Source organism: Coloeus monedula, assembly GCF_965178545.1.
Source record: "Coloeus monedula genome assembly, chromosome: 10".
Taxonomy (NCBI): Eukaryota; Metazoa; Chordata; class Aves; order Passeriformes; family Corvidae; genus Coloeus; species Coloeus monedula.
In genome coordinates this window covers 13,691,564-13,708,045 of record NC_138790.1, presented here as the reverse complement: position 1 = coordinate 13,708,045, position 16,482 = coordinate 13,691,564, and the positions used below count along the sequence as shown (strand labels likewise).

The window sequence follows — 16,482 nt, the reverse complement described above, 5'->3', positions numbered from 1 at the left end:
GCCGCAGCCTATCGCCGCTGCCGCCCCGGCCCTGCCCCCGGCCCGCCCCCCGCCGCGCCCGGCACCGCGGCCCCAGCCCAGCCTCATTCAAACGGCTGCAGCGCCCGGCGCCCGCCGGCTCCAGGTAACGCTCGGGTGACCGCGGGGCGGGCCGGGGTGGGTCGCGGCGGCCCCCGCGGAGCTCTGGCAGCCGGGTCGCACGGTGACCTTTCCCGCGGCGGGCGGGGGGTTGCGGGCATCTCCTCTGCGCGGCCCCTCCCGCAGCCGCCGCAAGCCTGGGCGGCCGCGGTGTCTCGGCCGGGCCGTGAGCGCGTTTGGGACCGCGGCAGCCGCGTCCCGGAGAGGGCTGGGCCGGGCCGGGCCGACGGAACCTGCAACGGACCTGAGGCCTCGCCCCGTCACTGCAAACCTCACAAAAACCTGCGGGGACACCAACGGTGCTCCCGAATTTGGTCAAACCACCGGGATTTCTGAGGATTAGCCGGGCCAGCGAGCTTCCTGAGCCCTGTCCACTCCCTCCCTCCCCAGCTTGGTGCCCACCGCTGTTCTTTCTGCAGTAATTTCACTGTTTTTCGACCCAGGCCTGGTTCCCAGCAGGCCCCGAAGCTGCCGCGGCGGCGGCCCAGCCTCCGGCAGAGATGCAAACCACCCCTAACAATTAAATACCGTTTCTCAGCTTCAGTAAAGGGGGCTGGGAGATGGTTTTTTTGTGCCTTGGATTAGTTTTATCCAAGATAAATATGATTGAAGTTGACTTTCCATGCCTAAGTCTTGTTCTTGAGCTGTTTTCACCCTGTAATGAGTTTATTGTTGGTTCCCTCGGCTTAGTCCAGCACCACCAGCTACTTAATTACAAAAAAATGTATTTTTAACTGCGTGGTTGTACTAGCTGTAAAGCTAAGGATTGCTTTTTAAACATGTAACATAACATCACCTGTGACTTGAAGTTTTATTTTTGTTTAGAGTTATTTCATACAGCTCACTTGAAATAATATATTCCATATGTGTACCTTAATTTTTACCTGTTTCAGAGAAATCAGTTAAAGATGCATTAAAAAGGAGAAACTGACATTTTCTTTAAATGGCTCACTGCTTGGTAGTTTACTTAAAATGCTTTTCCATATTTAAAAGCATCTCGGGCTGCTGAATGTTGAGCTGTTTGTGTGAGGGACTGCAAGGGGAAAAGATGAGTTCCTTTGGACTTTTTCTTGTTGAAATACATGGAGTCAGCACGTCTTACAAAATAATTGAGCAACGAAAACAGAGGTGCTATCTTGTGTTGCAGCTAAGGAAGAACAGTTTTGCTGTTGGTAGAGTGTGCTAGTTGAAAACATGTTGGCCACCAAGCTGTCCCGCCCTCTCTTGAACTTCTCTGTGAAAGCACTGAATTTCAAGGACCCAGGGAATGGCTTTAGGTAAGTAACTTGGTGGAAAAGAAGAAGTGACATCTTACGTAAAGCACATGTCACAGACTCACTTGACTTCAATGGGACAGTTTATTTACAGAGTCACAAGGTGGTTGAGGTTGGAAGGGACTTCTGAAGGTCATGTGGTCCAACCCGCCTGCTACAACAGGGCCTCCTCAAGCTGGTTGCCCAGAACTGGGTCCAGGTGGCTTTTAAGTATCTCCAAGGATGGGTACTCTAGAACCTGCCTGGACAGCCTGTGCCAGGGTTCAGTCACTGAGCTGAGCACAGCAGAGATGGACTCTATATGCAAGGAGGGGTTGGCAACATGTTTTTTTTTTTTTCACACTTCAGTCAAAAAGTTTCAGAGTAGAGCATTAATTCAGTGTCCATCAAGGTTTTTTTTTTTTAATATCAGCAAGTAGGCCTTGCTTCAGTGCAAGAAACTGTCACATATTTCTGTGACTTCATTAAAGAGGCAGTGAATCACATGAAATGAGAAAGTTGAGAGGGAGGGTTTTAGTCAGAAATGGAGGTGGCCTGAGTAATTAAGCTGTTTTTTTCTGCAAATGAACAGAAAATTGTCTATGTAATTCTAATTTCTAGCTGTGAAAAAACCCCAGCATTTATATTACTGTTTGATTGGAACCCTATTAGTCCAAATTCAGAGCGAATTGAGTGCTTTCCCTGGCTTTGCTTTAGAGCGAGGTTCTAAACAGCTGTGTGTGCCACTAATTGTACATAAGGCATTTAAAAGTGGCTCATGGCCTGTTTAACAAGAACTGTCACCTCCAGTGTTCTACTGCTGCTGATAGTGATGTCCAGCATCATCATGGTCAAGGGTGGTTCTGGGAACAGGGTGTTGTAGATAGCTAAGCTGTTAGAGATTTCCTGTGCAAACAGATGTAGGTCTTTTATCTTCTGTTTGCTCCACATACACCAGAGTTCACCTGCAGGAATCTGCTGTGGCCTTAAAAATATGAACTAATGTTTTATTAACTTAAGGAAAGAATTTTCAGCATATTCTTGTTTTTTTTTTCTTCTGTCGTCTGTTTTGCCTACTGTGTATTTGTGCTTTGTGTGTCTTGTACTCAGGGCAAAACCGTGTTGTGTTTGCAAGTCCCCACAAGTTGCTAAACCTGCAGTGGAAATCCAGCTGTTCATTGAAAGGCAGTGCTGCCACTGTGCCAGTGTCTTAATGCACTGAACTACCATTTGTGTACTTGACTCTTCAAACTGAGGACTCCTTTTTTTCATGGAACTGAACAAAAGCCAGTGCATGGTTACAAGCACAGATTCAATTTGAGGACCATCTGTGCATTCTGAAAGTCTATGTTGTGGTCTCTGGAATTCATTGATGCAGAATGACAAAATTGGCTTGTGGTACGTTAGTGTACCATGTGGGGGCTCACATTGCTTCCTGGCTGTTTCTGCTGATGACATTCCTGCTCATCAGCAGCCAGCATCCTTTTTTCTTTTGCCCTTGCCTTCAGGTCGAGGTAGGCAGAACATCAAGTGGGTATTCTCTACAGTTTATTGTGAATTGAGTGCAGCAAATCAGTGCTCCGCAGTGAAATAACAGGACCAAACATGACACTGAAAAATAAAAACAGTTCATTCAGCTAAAAGAAATGTTATGAACATTTCTGGGCACTTTAAGAAGCTTATTGTCAAGGTAAAGGTTTCAATCCAGGATTGCAGGTCAGTGATGTTAACACACACACTTGGCCTGGGGTCTGACCTTTGCAGCAATTAAGTTTGCTATAGCTGTTTGAAGAGCTGATTTGGCTTGTGACACTCTTAAGTTAGAAAAACTAACTGTTGCAGGAAGGTGAGTGAACACCACTGCCTGAATATGTCATCTCCTTTCCCATCTAGTTCAAAGCTTCTGCCTTCACAGATCCCTTGATTTCCTGAAATATGGCTCAGAGGCCAGAGTGTCTGCAAGGTGCTGTGCGGTGTAACACAGGTCACCCTAGGAGAGCCTGTGATGTCTGAGCTGGAGATAATTGTGAATGATTATGCAAATTTACTTAGAAGGCAGAAAAGCAGCCTGCAAGATAAGCTCTGGGAAGAATAGATGCTGTTAGAGGAGCCAGAGGGTAGGTGAAGTACAGCAAGTCTAAGGGAAACTCCAGGAGGGCAATGTCAGTGCCCAAAGCAAAATGAAAAAGCTGATAAAGTCAGAGAGGTGGCTGACAAGGACAGAGCTTGGGGTCACTGATTTGTTATTCAGGCTCAGTTTTGATGAATGATGGCAAGACTCATGACAGCATGATGATACTGTGTAACATAGCTTTTCTAAATGGAATCTTATTTCCTGGAAGGCATTGTGGCTTTGCTCTGGTCTGTCTTTGTGAGCATGTTTTGTCTTCTGGGAGTCAGACATACTATGCGGAGGAGCTTCAGATCTGCATGGCAGGTATTGCTCAGAGTGTTTCTTAGCTTAAACAGTTGCAAAAAGGGGATGTAAAATCTAAGAGTATCTAATGGGTAGACACTGCAGGGGAAGAGGTGTCATCCAGGATGAAATAAGGATGAGGAGTGAGACAAATCCAATCAAATTCAGGCTCAGGCTGGGTATCAGAGACAAAGCCACAGCAGAATACTTTCAGCAGGCAAATGAATAACTTCCCATACCCCAAGTTTGTGCAACTCTTAAGTGAGGGTGTTGTTGCTTTTGAAAATGCAAACACTGCACTGCCCATTTTGTGGGTGCAAGTAGCTCTGTGCCTCCAGACCAGGAGCTATTTTAGAATACTTTGTAATACCCAGACAGCTTCTGCGGCTGGAAATAGCATCAAGGTCTTTAGAAAAACAAATGTTTCATACTGTAGGAAACACAGGCTCAGACTAAGGAGACCTGTAGACTAGATTCTGTCTTCCCAAATGACAGTCTACATCATGTATGTAGGCAGAACTGCATTTTTCATGTATTTGTTACTGCAGCAGGGTATGGACAAGATATTCCACATCTGACTGTTCTGTTGTTTTGGGTTTTTCTAACAGGCCCATGAAAAGATTTTCCTTCCCTCTCTTATCCCCATGTGGCAGCCGCTCTTATGCAAATGAAGTCGATCAGGTGAGTGTGACTGTGCCTTCCAGGAACTGATTCTGCTGAGCTGGGGTTTTAAGCTCCCTGAAGCCTGGTGACCAAACTTGTCTTTCCAATTTGCCAGAAAGACTCCAAGCTGGACCTCCTGAGCATACTCCACATTCTTTCCTAGCACCGAGCTTCCATTGACGTAGCACGGTATGTGCTGCTAAGGATGGAAATAAACAATCATACAAGTGGGTTTTTTCTATTTTTGGAACTCACTCAGCAGATGAAATGTTCCACTTTAGAGTGGGGGAATCTGCATGACAAATTCTTAATAAAGCACTCTTTCTGCAGTATGGTTTAAAAACATGTAAATAAATTAGTATGTCCTCACCACTTGATCTGGAGAGTGGCCCTTTTTGGCAGCCCTCTCCTTGAAGTTACTGACTTACCAGAAACAGTGCCAGGCAAAAGGAAAGGAGAGGAGTGTTTTGTCATCTTGTCTTGTGATACAGAGTTCAGCACTGCAGCAGTGCTAGAGCACACACAGCTTGCTCCGTAACTCTGGAACAGAGTTTTGGAGGAACTCAGTCATGATCCTTGCATCACTGCTGGGCTTCCAGCATGAGCGGCCTTTGCTGCTTCCACCCTACTTCCACCCAGCTTCCACGCTGATCTGTCCTTGCATATGCTGGGGAAAGCCAAATTTATAGTTTGTTAAAGGAGATGAGTCAGAGTGAATTGCAGGCAATTATTACCTAATCCCACCCACAGCAGCACCTTGGAGGTACAATTGTTGCCGTTGGACTGTCTGATGCGCCATGCAGTTTTTAGCTTGTTATTTAACTGCTGCCTGTCTTTGGGTTAGAAAAAATTTTGGAGAGGGAAGGTGGTAAACTTCCATTTAAATTGTAAGTTGGAAAAATAGGAAGACCAAAAAAACCCAACCAGACAAAAATAGTGATGACCAACTTGTCTTAATTTCATATATTAACCCCAATTGATTCTTCTTAGGTTTTAGAACCCGGCTCTAGATAGGTGCTAGAGAGAGAAAGATGAGTGAGCAGTCAGTAAGATTAAACCATATCCTTTCTTCAGTCAAACTGTCTTCTCCATGCCCTGTGGGCTGCGTGCACAGAAGAGTGGACTCCTGCCTGCTTTGAGCATATAGGAACAGTTCCTGATGAAGGGAAAACATGTCTTGGGAACTGTCTGATATATTTTCAGATTTCAAGATGGGTATGAACTGCCAGAGCATGGTGGTTTGCTTGGTCTGTTTGCCTTGGAAGCCTGTTGCCAGAGGTGCTGAACTCCTCTGTGTTGGGAGGACAGTGATCCTGCCTCACTGGATGAAATTGGTATGAAACCATCGCTTCTTGTGTTCAGGAGGCACTGGGTGGCAGTAGCTGGCAGTGAGTGTAGAGAACATCCCTGGAACAGACTGCTTCTAGCCAAGGATGTGATTTGTTCTGTGTACTGCAAATCACTGATTTCAAATACTCAATTCCAGTGCATTTTGTTCTGTTTTGTTTTGCAGATTGGCAGCAGAGCTGTGCTTATAACAGGCTGTGACTCAGGATTTGGATTTGCCTTGGCCAAGCACCTGCATGACAAAGGTTTCATTATTTATGCTGGCTGCCTGCAAAAGGTAGGGAAAACAAAAACTGTTCTTCACCTGGGGCGTGTGCACTGCCACATAACAAATCCAGTCTTCCCTCTCAGCGCTGCACAGCTTTCTGCCAAGGAGAGGGAGAGTGGTTGGTAGCCCAAAGGGAAAGACATGGGTGCCTGAATTTCACGGAGAGGAACCAGGACTGAATGGTATATAGGGAAGGTTCTTACTTAAATCACAACATTGTGGTCTGTTCCATGTCTGATGAGCTGGAACCCCAAATCTGATTTTATAGGCTTAACCATAAGCAAAGTTTGGGGTCAGGCTGTGTCTGGGCCTTTGGCCCCTCTCTCAGACCGTATATATTTATTCAGGGCTTATTTTGATTAATTTTGACATACACCAAGCCACCAGCAATTTTATGGCATGTGGTGTGAGCATGTTTTTCTATATTCATGAGTACAGCCATGCCATGTGTGTATTGGGGGTCTCCTGAAATAGTTGGGTAGGTGATGGAGTCCCACTAGTGCAAGTGAGAGAAGAATCAGGCCACAAACATCTTAGTGACACAGCCTTGATACTCTCTGAAGGAGAACTTGGTGGGGCAAAGCATTGATGGTCATGGAGAACTGGAGAGAGTTTTAGTCTCTCTTTCCTTACGAAGCACTGCACTTTTTTTAGCTGCGTGGCCATTTCCCAACAGAAACAAACTTACTCCTCAGGATATCCTGGGATGGGTCAGTTATTTGGATCTAATCTTTTAGCTCACTCATAACTATAAACATATCTTTTATTTAAAGAGAATTTGCCAGGTATTTTTTAATATTATCCGATTTTCCACTCTTTTTTTTTTTTTTTTGCATTATTACTAAGTTTTGCTTAAATTGGTAGCTTGTTTCTGCTACATTTTTTCAAAATATGTGTTTGTCTCGATAACGCTGGGTCTTGAGTCTCAGTGTTGGGCCAAGGATTCATTTGTTAACGTGGGCTCCCTCTACAGGCGTCACAGTGGAACAGGACACTTGGTACAAACTGCTGCCTTTCGAAAGGGCTCAAGAGAGAGGGTAGATGAGTCCTTTTTTGATGTTTCTACTCAGCTTTTCTAACTGAAGATCAACATTAGAGAATGTAAGAACACTGCAGACTTAAAAAACACTGTTTAGAGTAATAGTCTCCCTCTATGTTGACAGAAGTGAAAAATTTCAGAGTTGCAAAGTTACTTATGGGTTTCGTTTCTTCTGTCTGAGCTGCTAAAAAGGCACAATTGTCAGTGGACATATCTGTTACTGAAATCTCCCTTCTATTTTTGGTGTCTGAAGTACTTGTTCTACTGAATGCCTGTTAGTGGAACATCTTGGCCTCTGACAATTTCAACATAAGCTGACATGTAGCAGCATGCCAGAAATCTTTTTGACTTTGATCAAGATTTACTTCCTCACAGAAAAAAACAGCAGAAAGCTTTGCAGTATCACTCTGCAATTTAGCTGAACTCACACCCCATGTTCCAAAATCTGTGTGGCCATACCAAGAATGGTAGCAGTTGTCATCAGAAAACACTGGAAAATGCCAAAGCTCCTTAGTTAGCTGCATGGCCTCCTGTGTGTCTTCAGGCCATTATACTTTATGTAGAACAAAAACAGCTCCAGGAGACTGAGCTGATTTCTCACTGTGCCACAGGTTTTTCTAGCACAACTGTAAGCAGAATTCTTATCAGAGTATAATCATTGCTGGTGCTGATTTTAGCAGCAGAAAAACTTTTGTGTTTTTAGATGCTAGATAAAAGTGGAGGTAGAAATAAGCAACATAATCTTTGGCTTGGATATATTTGACCTAGCCCCGAGGCAGAGGAAATGACTCTGAAACTTCAGTGCCACTTCCGTGGGTTTGTTTTTCACAGCACACCTGCACATCAGAAGCAGACTGCAGCTTGGGGAGCCACTGTGTCCTCAGGGCATGCACTGTTCTTAGGAATGCCACATCCTTACTGCAGATTAAAAATATGTGCAGTGCTGCCTCTTTATTAGGAAAGGTTTCCTAGAGTGGCCAGATCCTGAGCACCTCACTAATTTTACTGATGGAAATGTGAGAGAGGAGTGAAGAGTCATGACTGAGGGGAGCCCAAGGATGGATCTGTGCTAACAGTGTGCTATTTCACACACAGTTACTTCCTAATGTTTTCAGTGGCAAATATACTCATGTGAGAGTTGTGTTGATGGTGCATTGCCAAAAGACAGTGGTAGACTGGATCCAATGAACACTCATGCTGCAGCTGTCTGATTTTTTCCTCTTTGGTTAATATATGGAGAAGCCAGCTGACGCAAGATGAAGAAGGTATTTTTCCATCAGTATCTGTTACCAGTAGACATATGTGATGTTTGTCTCTCTTGTCAGGAGTGTGGTGGAACCCCTGTTTGCTTTGCTGTGTGTGCTCAGGCCTGTTGTGGCTTGCAGGGGAATGAGAAGGCAGAGGTTCTCTGTGCAGAGCTTCACAGGAGTGCTCAGAGCCACAGGATGTTAGAGACCAAGGACACACTGATATAGATACAAGCTGAAGCTCAGGAGCCCCAGAGAGTACCATGGAAAGAGGAGGGCAAGGCAACAATGTGCTTTTTCAATGTGCAGAAGCTGGCCCCTCTTGCCATGGGGACAGTGTGCCCTGGGGCTGGCAGCAGAGATGCACTGGTGTCCTGCTGTAGCTTGAGAAGATCCTTTCACTGCTGTGTATGGGCCTGGGGATTGTGGGACAGGCTGCATCCCCTGCCAGGAGACACAGTCACCAAGTGCCTGACTTAAACATCTCCCATCTGCCCTTGCTGAAAGCCAGGGAAATGGCCTTGTGGGTGTGGGCTAACACCCAGAGTCCAATTCTTGGCCAGGATCCCAGCCCCAGGAGTCCCTTCCAAGCATCCAGCTGCACGTGGGTGGAAGGGCAGGAGGGAGTTGGCTTGCAGAGCCAACCCTGTAAGCGCTGAGGAAGAGGATGCTGTAAAGGTCCCAGCAGAGCTATGAGACCTCTAAGGCTGGTGTAGCCCAGAGATTTTGTAGCACCTCATAGAATTGCAATCAGGGAAAGAAGGACCTTGGCCTCATTTTCCTTCTTTGCTTTAGTGATATATGCTGTTTTCAAGAGACTTGCATGTTTGCGTTTGCTGATTCCCTGTTGGCATTCCCAGATTTGCCACTTGTACTTTCCAGTGCTTTGCCATATAGACTGCTTTGGCACTGCAGTGCTTTTGAGTGAGCAGTGAACTTAGCACCAAACTCTTCAGTCACACCGCCATTAAACTGCACATGAGACTTTTAACCTCCTTTCTGTATGCAGTGTGCTTCCCTAGGAAGAGAGAATCAGTAGATAGCCTCTCTTAAGGACAAACACTAACTGGTGTTAACAGTCTGTGATGGAATATGGAAGCATGGAGAAGAAGACAGAGGACATGTTAGGTAGTTATATGAGTGAAATGTCTGTGAGCACAGTATATAAGCACAGGAGTGAGAGGAGTCAGGAGAAGGATTTTTGGAAGACAGGTGGCACAGAGACAGGGTTGTATGGCCACCCTCATGTGGTATCTAAGGTGTGGTCTCAGAAGGGAACTCTAACTTGAGGGACAGGTGGGCAGCCTGGGCTCAGACTGCAGACAAGCTCTGTCTCATTGACAACTGCCTGCTGGCATCTGACAGGGAGCACCTGTGACTTGAGTTGCCCAGGGCAAACTAAAGTCATTCAGCAATCAGGAAACAGGCCTGCCATGAAGTCCTGGCCTGTTCTGGCTCAGAGGAAAACAGCTATCTAGCCCAAAGCCCTTATTTGTCAGGAGTGAAGTGCACTCTGATGCTTGCCTGCTGATGCAGACACAGTGAGCGAGGCTACCTGGAAAGTTGAGCAGTGGGGGAGGAAGAGCTGAGCAGATGATCCTGTGGAAATATTCCATGTTTAGCCTCTTAAAGGGGACTTAACAGTCTTCTAATGAGGGATTATACTGAAGGAGCTTCTTACAGTAAAGACAGGAATGTTCCCAAAATCTGATCATTTTCAGATGTATATCTCACCATCCTCTACAAAAGTACTCTGGATTGGCCAGCACAGTCCAGTAACTTATAACCATGGGAATGATTCAGGTATAGTCCCAATCTCATCCTAACATCCTGTTTCTGTGTTCTGGAAGCACCATGGCTAGGCTTCACCACTGCAAAGGGATGAGCTCTGCGCATGGCAGCCTTGTTGCTAGCAATGTCTGGCCCATGTGAAAGTATCTCAAGGGTTGGCTGCAGTAAACTTGCTGGGCTGTGAGGGAATGTGTACTGGGGGAAACTGTTGTTCTGAGCTGAGAAAAAAAGGAGTGGAGACGGGAAATGAGAGTGAGAAAAAGTTGACAGGGGGAGGCAGAGAAGAGAGCAAGATGCTGGAGAAGATGCCAGGGTGAATTGCTAGCAAACAGGCTGGCCAGACTCTCGATGATCGGACTCTGTAGCAGTGCTTTGGAAGCAGTAGTTATGGCTCCCACTGCCTGGAAACCCGTGTATAGACCAGCTGAAGGGAGAGAGCAGTGGGCAGCAGTCCCTCTTCTCAGACTGTTGCTCCCAAAGCTGGCACTGTGACCAACAAGCACATGCAATTTAAGTGTGCAGCTCCTCAGTGGCCGTTTTACGCCATACCCCCCCAATCGAGTTGCCCCGTGTGAATGGCACCACATTCCCACTGCTGCAGCAGTGGGACATAGCTTGGCCTCAGGAGCATGTACTGGGCAAGGGGTGCTTGCTGATTGCCTTGCTGGGGCAGATCAAGTTCTGGCTGCTTTCTTGGTAGTTGAAACAGTTTGTACCAGCTGACTTGTACCAGATGCTTGAGGAATAGTATTCTGCAGGACCAGCCCTGTCTACTCCCCTTTCTCCTAGAGCTGCAGGACTGTCCTGATTATTCTGTGACTGCCCTGTGCACTCTTTGGCTTGGTTGCTTTGTATTTGATATTCTGCACAGACTCTTTGGCCAGATTCAAAGCAGCACTTTCTTCCCCTCTAGGACAAGGGAGAGGGTGGCTCCAAGGAACTGGATGACATGAAGAGTGATCGAATGAGAACTGTCCAGCTCAATGTCTGTGACAGCAAAGAAATGGATCGGGCAGTGGAGCATGTGCAAAACAGCCTCGAGGACCCAGAGAAAGGTGGGTGCATGCAGTGGGCTCTGAGGTGACAGAGGGGGCAGGAGCTCCCTCGGCTGGGCTCCAAGAGCATTGTCAGGGCATATTTCCAAAGCTGAGCATGTGACTGAAGGACACAAATCTTCGAGGGGCAGGAGGGCAGAGCAATTGGCCTGTTTGGATATTGTGCCAAATCAGAAAGGAGCTTCCCACTTCACACAGCGTCTACAAAGGAACCTGCTTTGTTCTCCACTAGCTCCTGTAGGGACATTGGCAAAAACAGAGTGGTATTCAAGGCTCTAGGATTAGTGCTTTGTTCCCGTGAACTGAAGTTTATTGTGACTCCCTTTCTGTTGTAAAACCTGCCCAGTGCCCAAAGATTGGGAATTAACAATGGAAGTTTCTCCCCCACTCTTTCAAAAGGGAAAGGAAATGGAGAGGTTTTCCAAAGAATTTCCTGTGAAGCCAGCTGGGTATCATTAATGTTATTGTAGATACTACCCTTTAGAGTGCAGGGGGTAGCTGTACTGATTTTCTTAGCCTGCCCACTTCGTTCCACTGAGGTGATGACAGCAAATTCTGCTCCAGTACTGTGAAAATTGCCTTTGCTCATACATTTCTGAAACCTTTCCACCCTTTGGTGAAGTACATTTTTCTCCTACAGGATATCCACATTCAACACAAGGTTGTTTTAAAGCAGAACAACCAGTAATGTTCTGGTTCGGATTTTGCAAACCTAGTTCTTTTGATTTTCTTTGTATTTAATTTTTTTGAATGGATCTTCTGTATAAATTAAGTTTTCTAGCTCTGTGTTCTCAAGAACAGGCCAGGATGAAGTTGCCTTTTCTGGGCTTTTTCTGATAACAGATCTGGACACATTCAACAGATAACAGTGAGTTTTCTAAACAGCCTGATAGAAGCCCTTCTCAGACTCTTCTCATCATGTTTCCTATACAATTAGAATACTAGATGAAGTGAGTGCATTTTTTTCAAAATTCCTTTTTAATCTTTCTTTTTATTGCCACGTAAGTAGGTAGCTTCAATTATTGCCATTTTGGTTGCAGCAGAGTAAAAGGGAGAGGCCATGGCATGCATGCTCGCCCATGCCTACACCCTCCTTCCTAGCACTGCAGACACTCTAGTTCTTATGGTGACAGAAGGGATTTTACTTTGAAAGAATTACTCTTTTGTTTCTTACAAGGTCATTCCTGTTCTTGTTATTTGCATTGTATACTTTGCTTCTTTTAAAAAATCACTATGGATAAAAAGAGAGTGGCAAGGAGAACAGCTTAGACAAGGTTAAAGTTCTCTGCTGGCTCAGAACTTCCTGGGAAGCCTCATTCACAGTACTTTGTGCCTGCAGATTTGGGTGACACAGGCAGATCCCCATGGGTTATATTTGCTCAGGAGACTAAAGTGTGCTCTGGACTCTTTTCTATCTGGTCTTTACCATCACAAGTTATAATGAAAAGCTCCCTTGTGTAGTTCAATAATCTATTAGCACAAGTAATGGTGTGTGATTTTTTGTCTTGTAGGGCTCTGGGGGCTGGTAAACAATGCCGGGATCTCCACATTTGGGGAAGTTGAATTCACCAGCATGGACACCTACATGGAGGTAGCTGAAGTGAACCTGTGGGGGACCGTGCGAACCACCAAGGCTTTCCTCCCGCTCATCCGGAGGTCAAAGGGTGAGTGGCAGAGTTCCTGACTGGCTCTCCCTGTAGCAGGTCCCTCATCCTGCCACATCTGGCTGTGTTAGGGGCCAGAAGGTCTATGGCACTTCTCTCTGTGCCATTGGCCACCTTCCTACCTTTACAGACTGAATGTGGCCCCCAGCAGACACACAGATTGCCTCACCTCTTTGAGTTACACAGCAAGGCAGCAGGCCTGAAAACCAGTTATTATTTCTCTTTCCCATATATGCTGCCTTCTCCTGCAACATCCCACACATCCATTATACCGTCTTTTACCTGTTCAGAAGCTGCAGCTCACACTAAATTACAGTGCCAGGAGCATTCCTGCCTGCTGTATGAAAACCAGCTGTGGCAGGGTGGGCAGCAGCAGTGTAAAAAGCTTCTTGCAGGGAAGTTGTCGTTTTGCACTGTTGCTCTGGGAGCTGTGATGTAGGAGAAGAGGGGGTTGTACAACAAAGGCATGCAGACCTGGAGCTTGCAGGGGTCTCAGCATCAAGGGGCAAAAGTTTTCCTGTGCTAGGGCCTGCTACCTGACTAAATGAAGGTATTTTTCACTCTTGAGGCATCCACAGGAATTAACAATGTTGCCCTGTGCTGCAGACCTGGGCTGGATGTGGCCTGGGCAGCCATGGAAGGTTGTCCTGAGGTCAGAGTTTCTCTTTCTGACACAACTTAGCAATGAGCCCTGAAAGAAAGTGCAGAGAACTCCAACCTCTGCCTAGACTACAGCGTCCACGGCCTCTTACCAGCATTTTCCCCAGCCCAAATGGATAGCTTCCGGAGGGGAGAAAGACTTCTCTGCCTGGAGCCATAACCCAGCTGTCTCATGAAAAAGAGTGCAGTGGATTTAAGCTGCTCTGCCCATTGGTGGGGCAGGAGCAATCCATTCCCTTTTGGGAAGCAGACACTGAGCCACCAGTGGCCTTTGATTTGCAAGTAAACAAGCTCAGCTTTGGTGCCAGAAGCTTACCTTGCTCCTACTTTCACATGTCTGGGCTCAGTCCAAATTGTTGCAGAGCAATCCTGTTTCACCCCTTGCAGGCTGTGTCCAGCCTCTCCTGTGTTCCCCATAGCACTGAGCTTTGTGTGTCACATGTGCTTGTTCCCTCAGGTAGAATGAACCAAGGAGCATAAGCAGTGGGCTTGTTCTTCTGCCTGAAGGCCATTGCCTAGGACAGCACTGCTCAGGCAGAGCCGTGAGCAGTTCTGCCAGGCAGCCCTTAGTGGGTGGGTGGGTGGATGCACGTTCAGGAATGTGTGGGGTGGTGTGTGCCAGGTACCCGCTCCAAGTCAGGTACCACGGCTCAGCTGCGCTCTGCCCGGCCTCTGCCTAGGTCGTGTGGTGAACATCAGTAGCATGATGGGGCGGATGGGCAGCCCTGCCCGGTCACCGTACTGCATCACCAAGTTCGGTGTGGAAGCCTTCTCCGACTGCCTGCGCTATGAGATGCAGCCCCAGGGCGTCATGGTCAGCATTGTGGAGCCCGGCAACTTCATCGCCGGCACCAACCTCTACAGCCCCGAGCGGATCAAAGCCATCGCCGACAAAATGTGGGATGAGCTCCCCGAGATCGTGCGCAAGGACTACGGCAGGAAGTACTTCGACGAGCAGGTCAGCAAGATGGAGTCATACTGCAACAGTGGCTCGAGGGACACCTCGCCGGTCATCGAGAGCGTGGCGCACGCGCTCACCGCCACGGCCCCCTACACCCGCTACCACCCCATGGATTACTACTGGTGGCTGCGCATGCAGATCATGACCCACATGCCCGCTGCCATCGCAGACCGGCTCTACGTCTACTGAGGCCTCACACTCATAAGCTACCCAGGTGGGAAATTCGTTTTAAGGAGAGCTTTGTACACACTTCCCATTAGTCCTTCTTAAATTTTTCTAACCTCATTTCAAAGTACTGTATTTTAGCTCTAAAGGGTTCATTTAAATATCTGACATAACCTAAAGGGCAGTAATTTGTAAGGGATGTTTCATAGGCAGGAATATGTTATGTCTGTGCAGGGACAATGATTCTTTGCTGTTTATTTCATGTAATTCTTTCTTTTTTCACCTCAAATATGAAGCTATAATCATTATTTAGACTGCAATTGCTCTGAAGTGTTTTCAGAATAATTTGTGCTGATGGCTGAACACAATCTTCACAATTCCTGCCTAGGATGCAGCCTTCACACCATAAAACAGACTCCCTCCATGCTCAAATGGCAAACCACTGCTTCCTCATGACAAAGAATGTCCAGCTGACTTTTCCAGGCCTGGTCACAGTAGCCCAAGGCGGAGCAGAGACCTCTTTAATTTGGGGATCAGAACTCAAAATGCTCAAGGTGCTGAAACTGAGCAACTGACCCTGTCCCTTTCTCTCTTAGAATTATACTGATGAAACATTAGAGAAAAGGAACCAATCTGCTTTTCCCACATGCTGTCTTGCAAAGGAGTTCAATGACCCAGGGACTCAACCTTGTAGACTTTCCCCGCAGGAGTTTCTTACTCTTATGAGCATTCCCATGACTGTGAGCAGCTTTACGCACAGGACTGCAGGTGTCAGGATTGGCCTGCAGTGACATTTCCCTTCTCTTCACTGGGATCTGAACATGAACTCCAGAGTTAGCTTGGAGAAGAATTTTCCTTGAGCTTCTGTGATTTGTGTGGAACGCTGTGGAGCAGATGGAGCTCCAGTGGGCTACGTGTGGGTTATAGTCACATCAGTGAATACCCTTCTTGCCAGGGACCTCAGTTACAGCCAAGTATTTGTACAGCACCTTGCACAGAAGGGCCTTAACCCTGACCAGGCCTCCAGTACAGCAGCACAGGTGACAATAACAATAATAACCTCCATTGAAGGAGTCACTGAGCTGAAATACATGCAACATGATGTAGATCTGTCAGAACATCCATAACAATAAAGTTAACTTTAGGAGCAGTCTCATTTCCATAATGGTTGTTTACATGTCTGAGAAACATTTGTTTTGTACTTTAAGAAAAGAAAAGGAAAAAAAAAAAAGACCCTTTCATGGGGAATTCAGGAAGAGTAAATTTTTTAAAGTTTGAAAAGCAAAAATAATTAATAACCATTGTTAGTGAAGTTAAAAAGAAAAGATCTCATGTGCTCTAGTAACATACTGTGACATGATCAAACTCCTTTGACTTAATAAATGTATACATGAATGGTAACAAAATTCAGAGGCTCCCTCTCTTCATTTTTGAAATATGTAAGGTGAAGGCTCATATTCTATAGTGGTCAGGTTCATGCCTGTTACACACACACACACACACACGCACACATCATTCACAGGCTCATTTGCAGTCTTGAGCCTTACATGGCTGCACTGGATACTGCAAGACTTGTAGGAGTACCAGCTGTGTCCTGCATCTCGTGACAGAGATGCATAACCCCTGGACTCTGGGTATTCACAGCTCTTAAACCTGCATTTGTAGTGGACTCTTGCAGATTACAAAGGATTATTATGGATTATTCCTAAGGGATCAGGAAAGGAAACTGAGCTCTGAAGAGGGAGGGTTTTGGCAGTGATTCAGCAGGGAAGCACACCACAGGTCACTGTCAGATTCCAAATAAATTCCAGGGAG

At 46.4% G+C, this 16,482-nt stretch overlaps 1 protein-coding gene across 1 annotated transcript; it reads left to right on the top strand.

Annotated features, from left to right (window-relative positions):
• Window positions 1–2: 2 nt before the first annotated feature.
• BDH1 (3-hydroxybutyrate dehydrogenase 1) lies at window positions 3–16,073 on the top strand. Its single transcript, XM_082288069.1, has 7 exons — window positions 3–124; window positions 1,286–1,415; window positions 4,416–4,488; window positions 5,984–6,094; window positions 11,076–11,217; window positions 12,729–12,881; window positions 14,222–16,073. Exons 2-7 carry the CDS (start codon window positions 1,333–1,335, stop codon window positions 14,689–14,691), a joined length of 1,032 nt encoding a protein of 343 aa, XP_082144195.1. The 5' UTR covers window positions 3–124; window positions 1,286–1,332; the 3' UTR covers window positions 14,692–16,073.
• The last annotated feature ends 409 nt before the right edge of the window (window positions 16,074–16,482 follow it).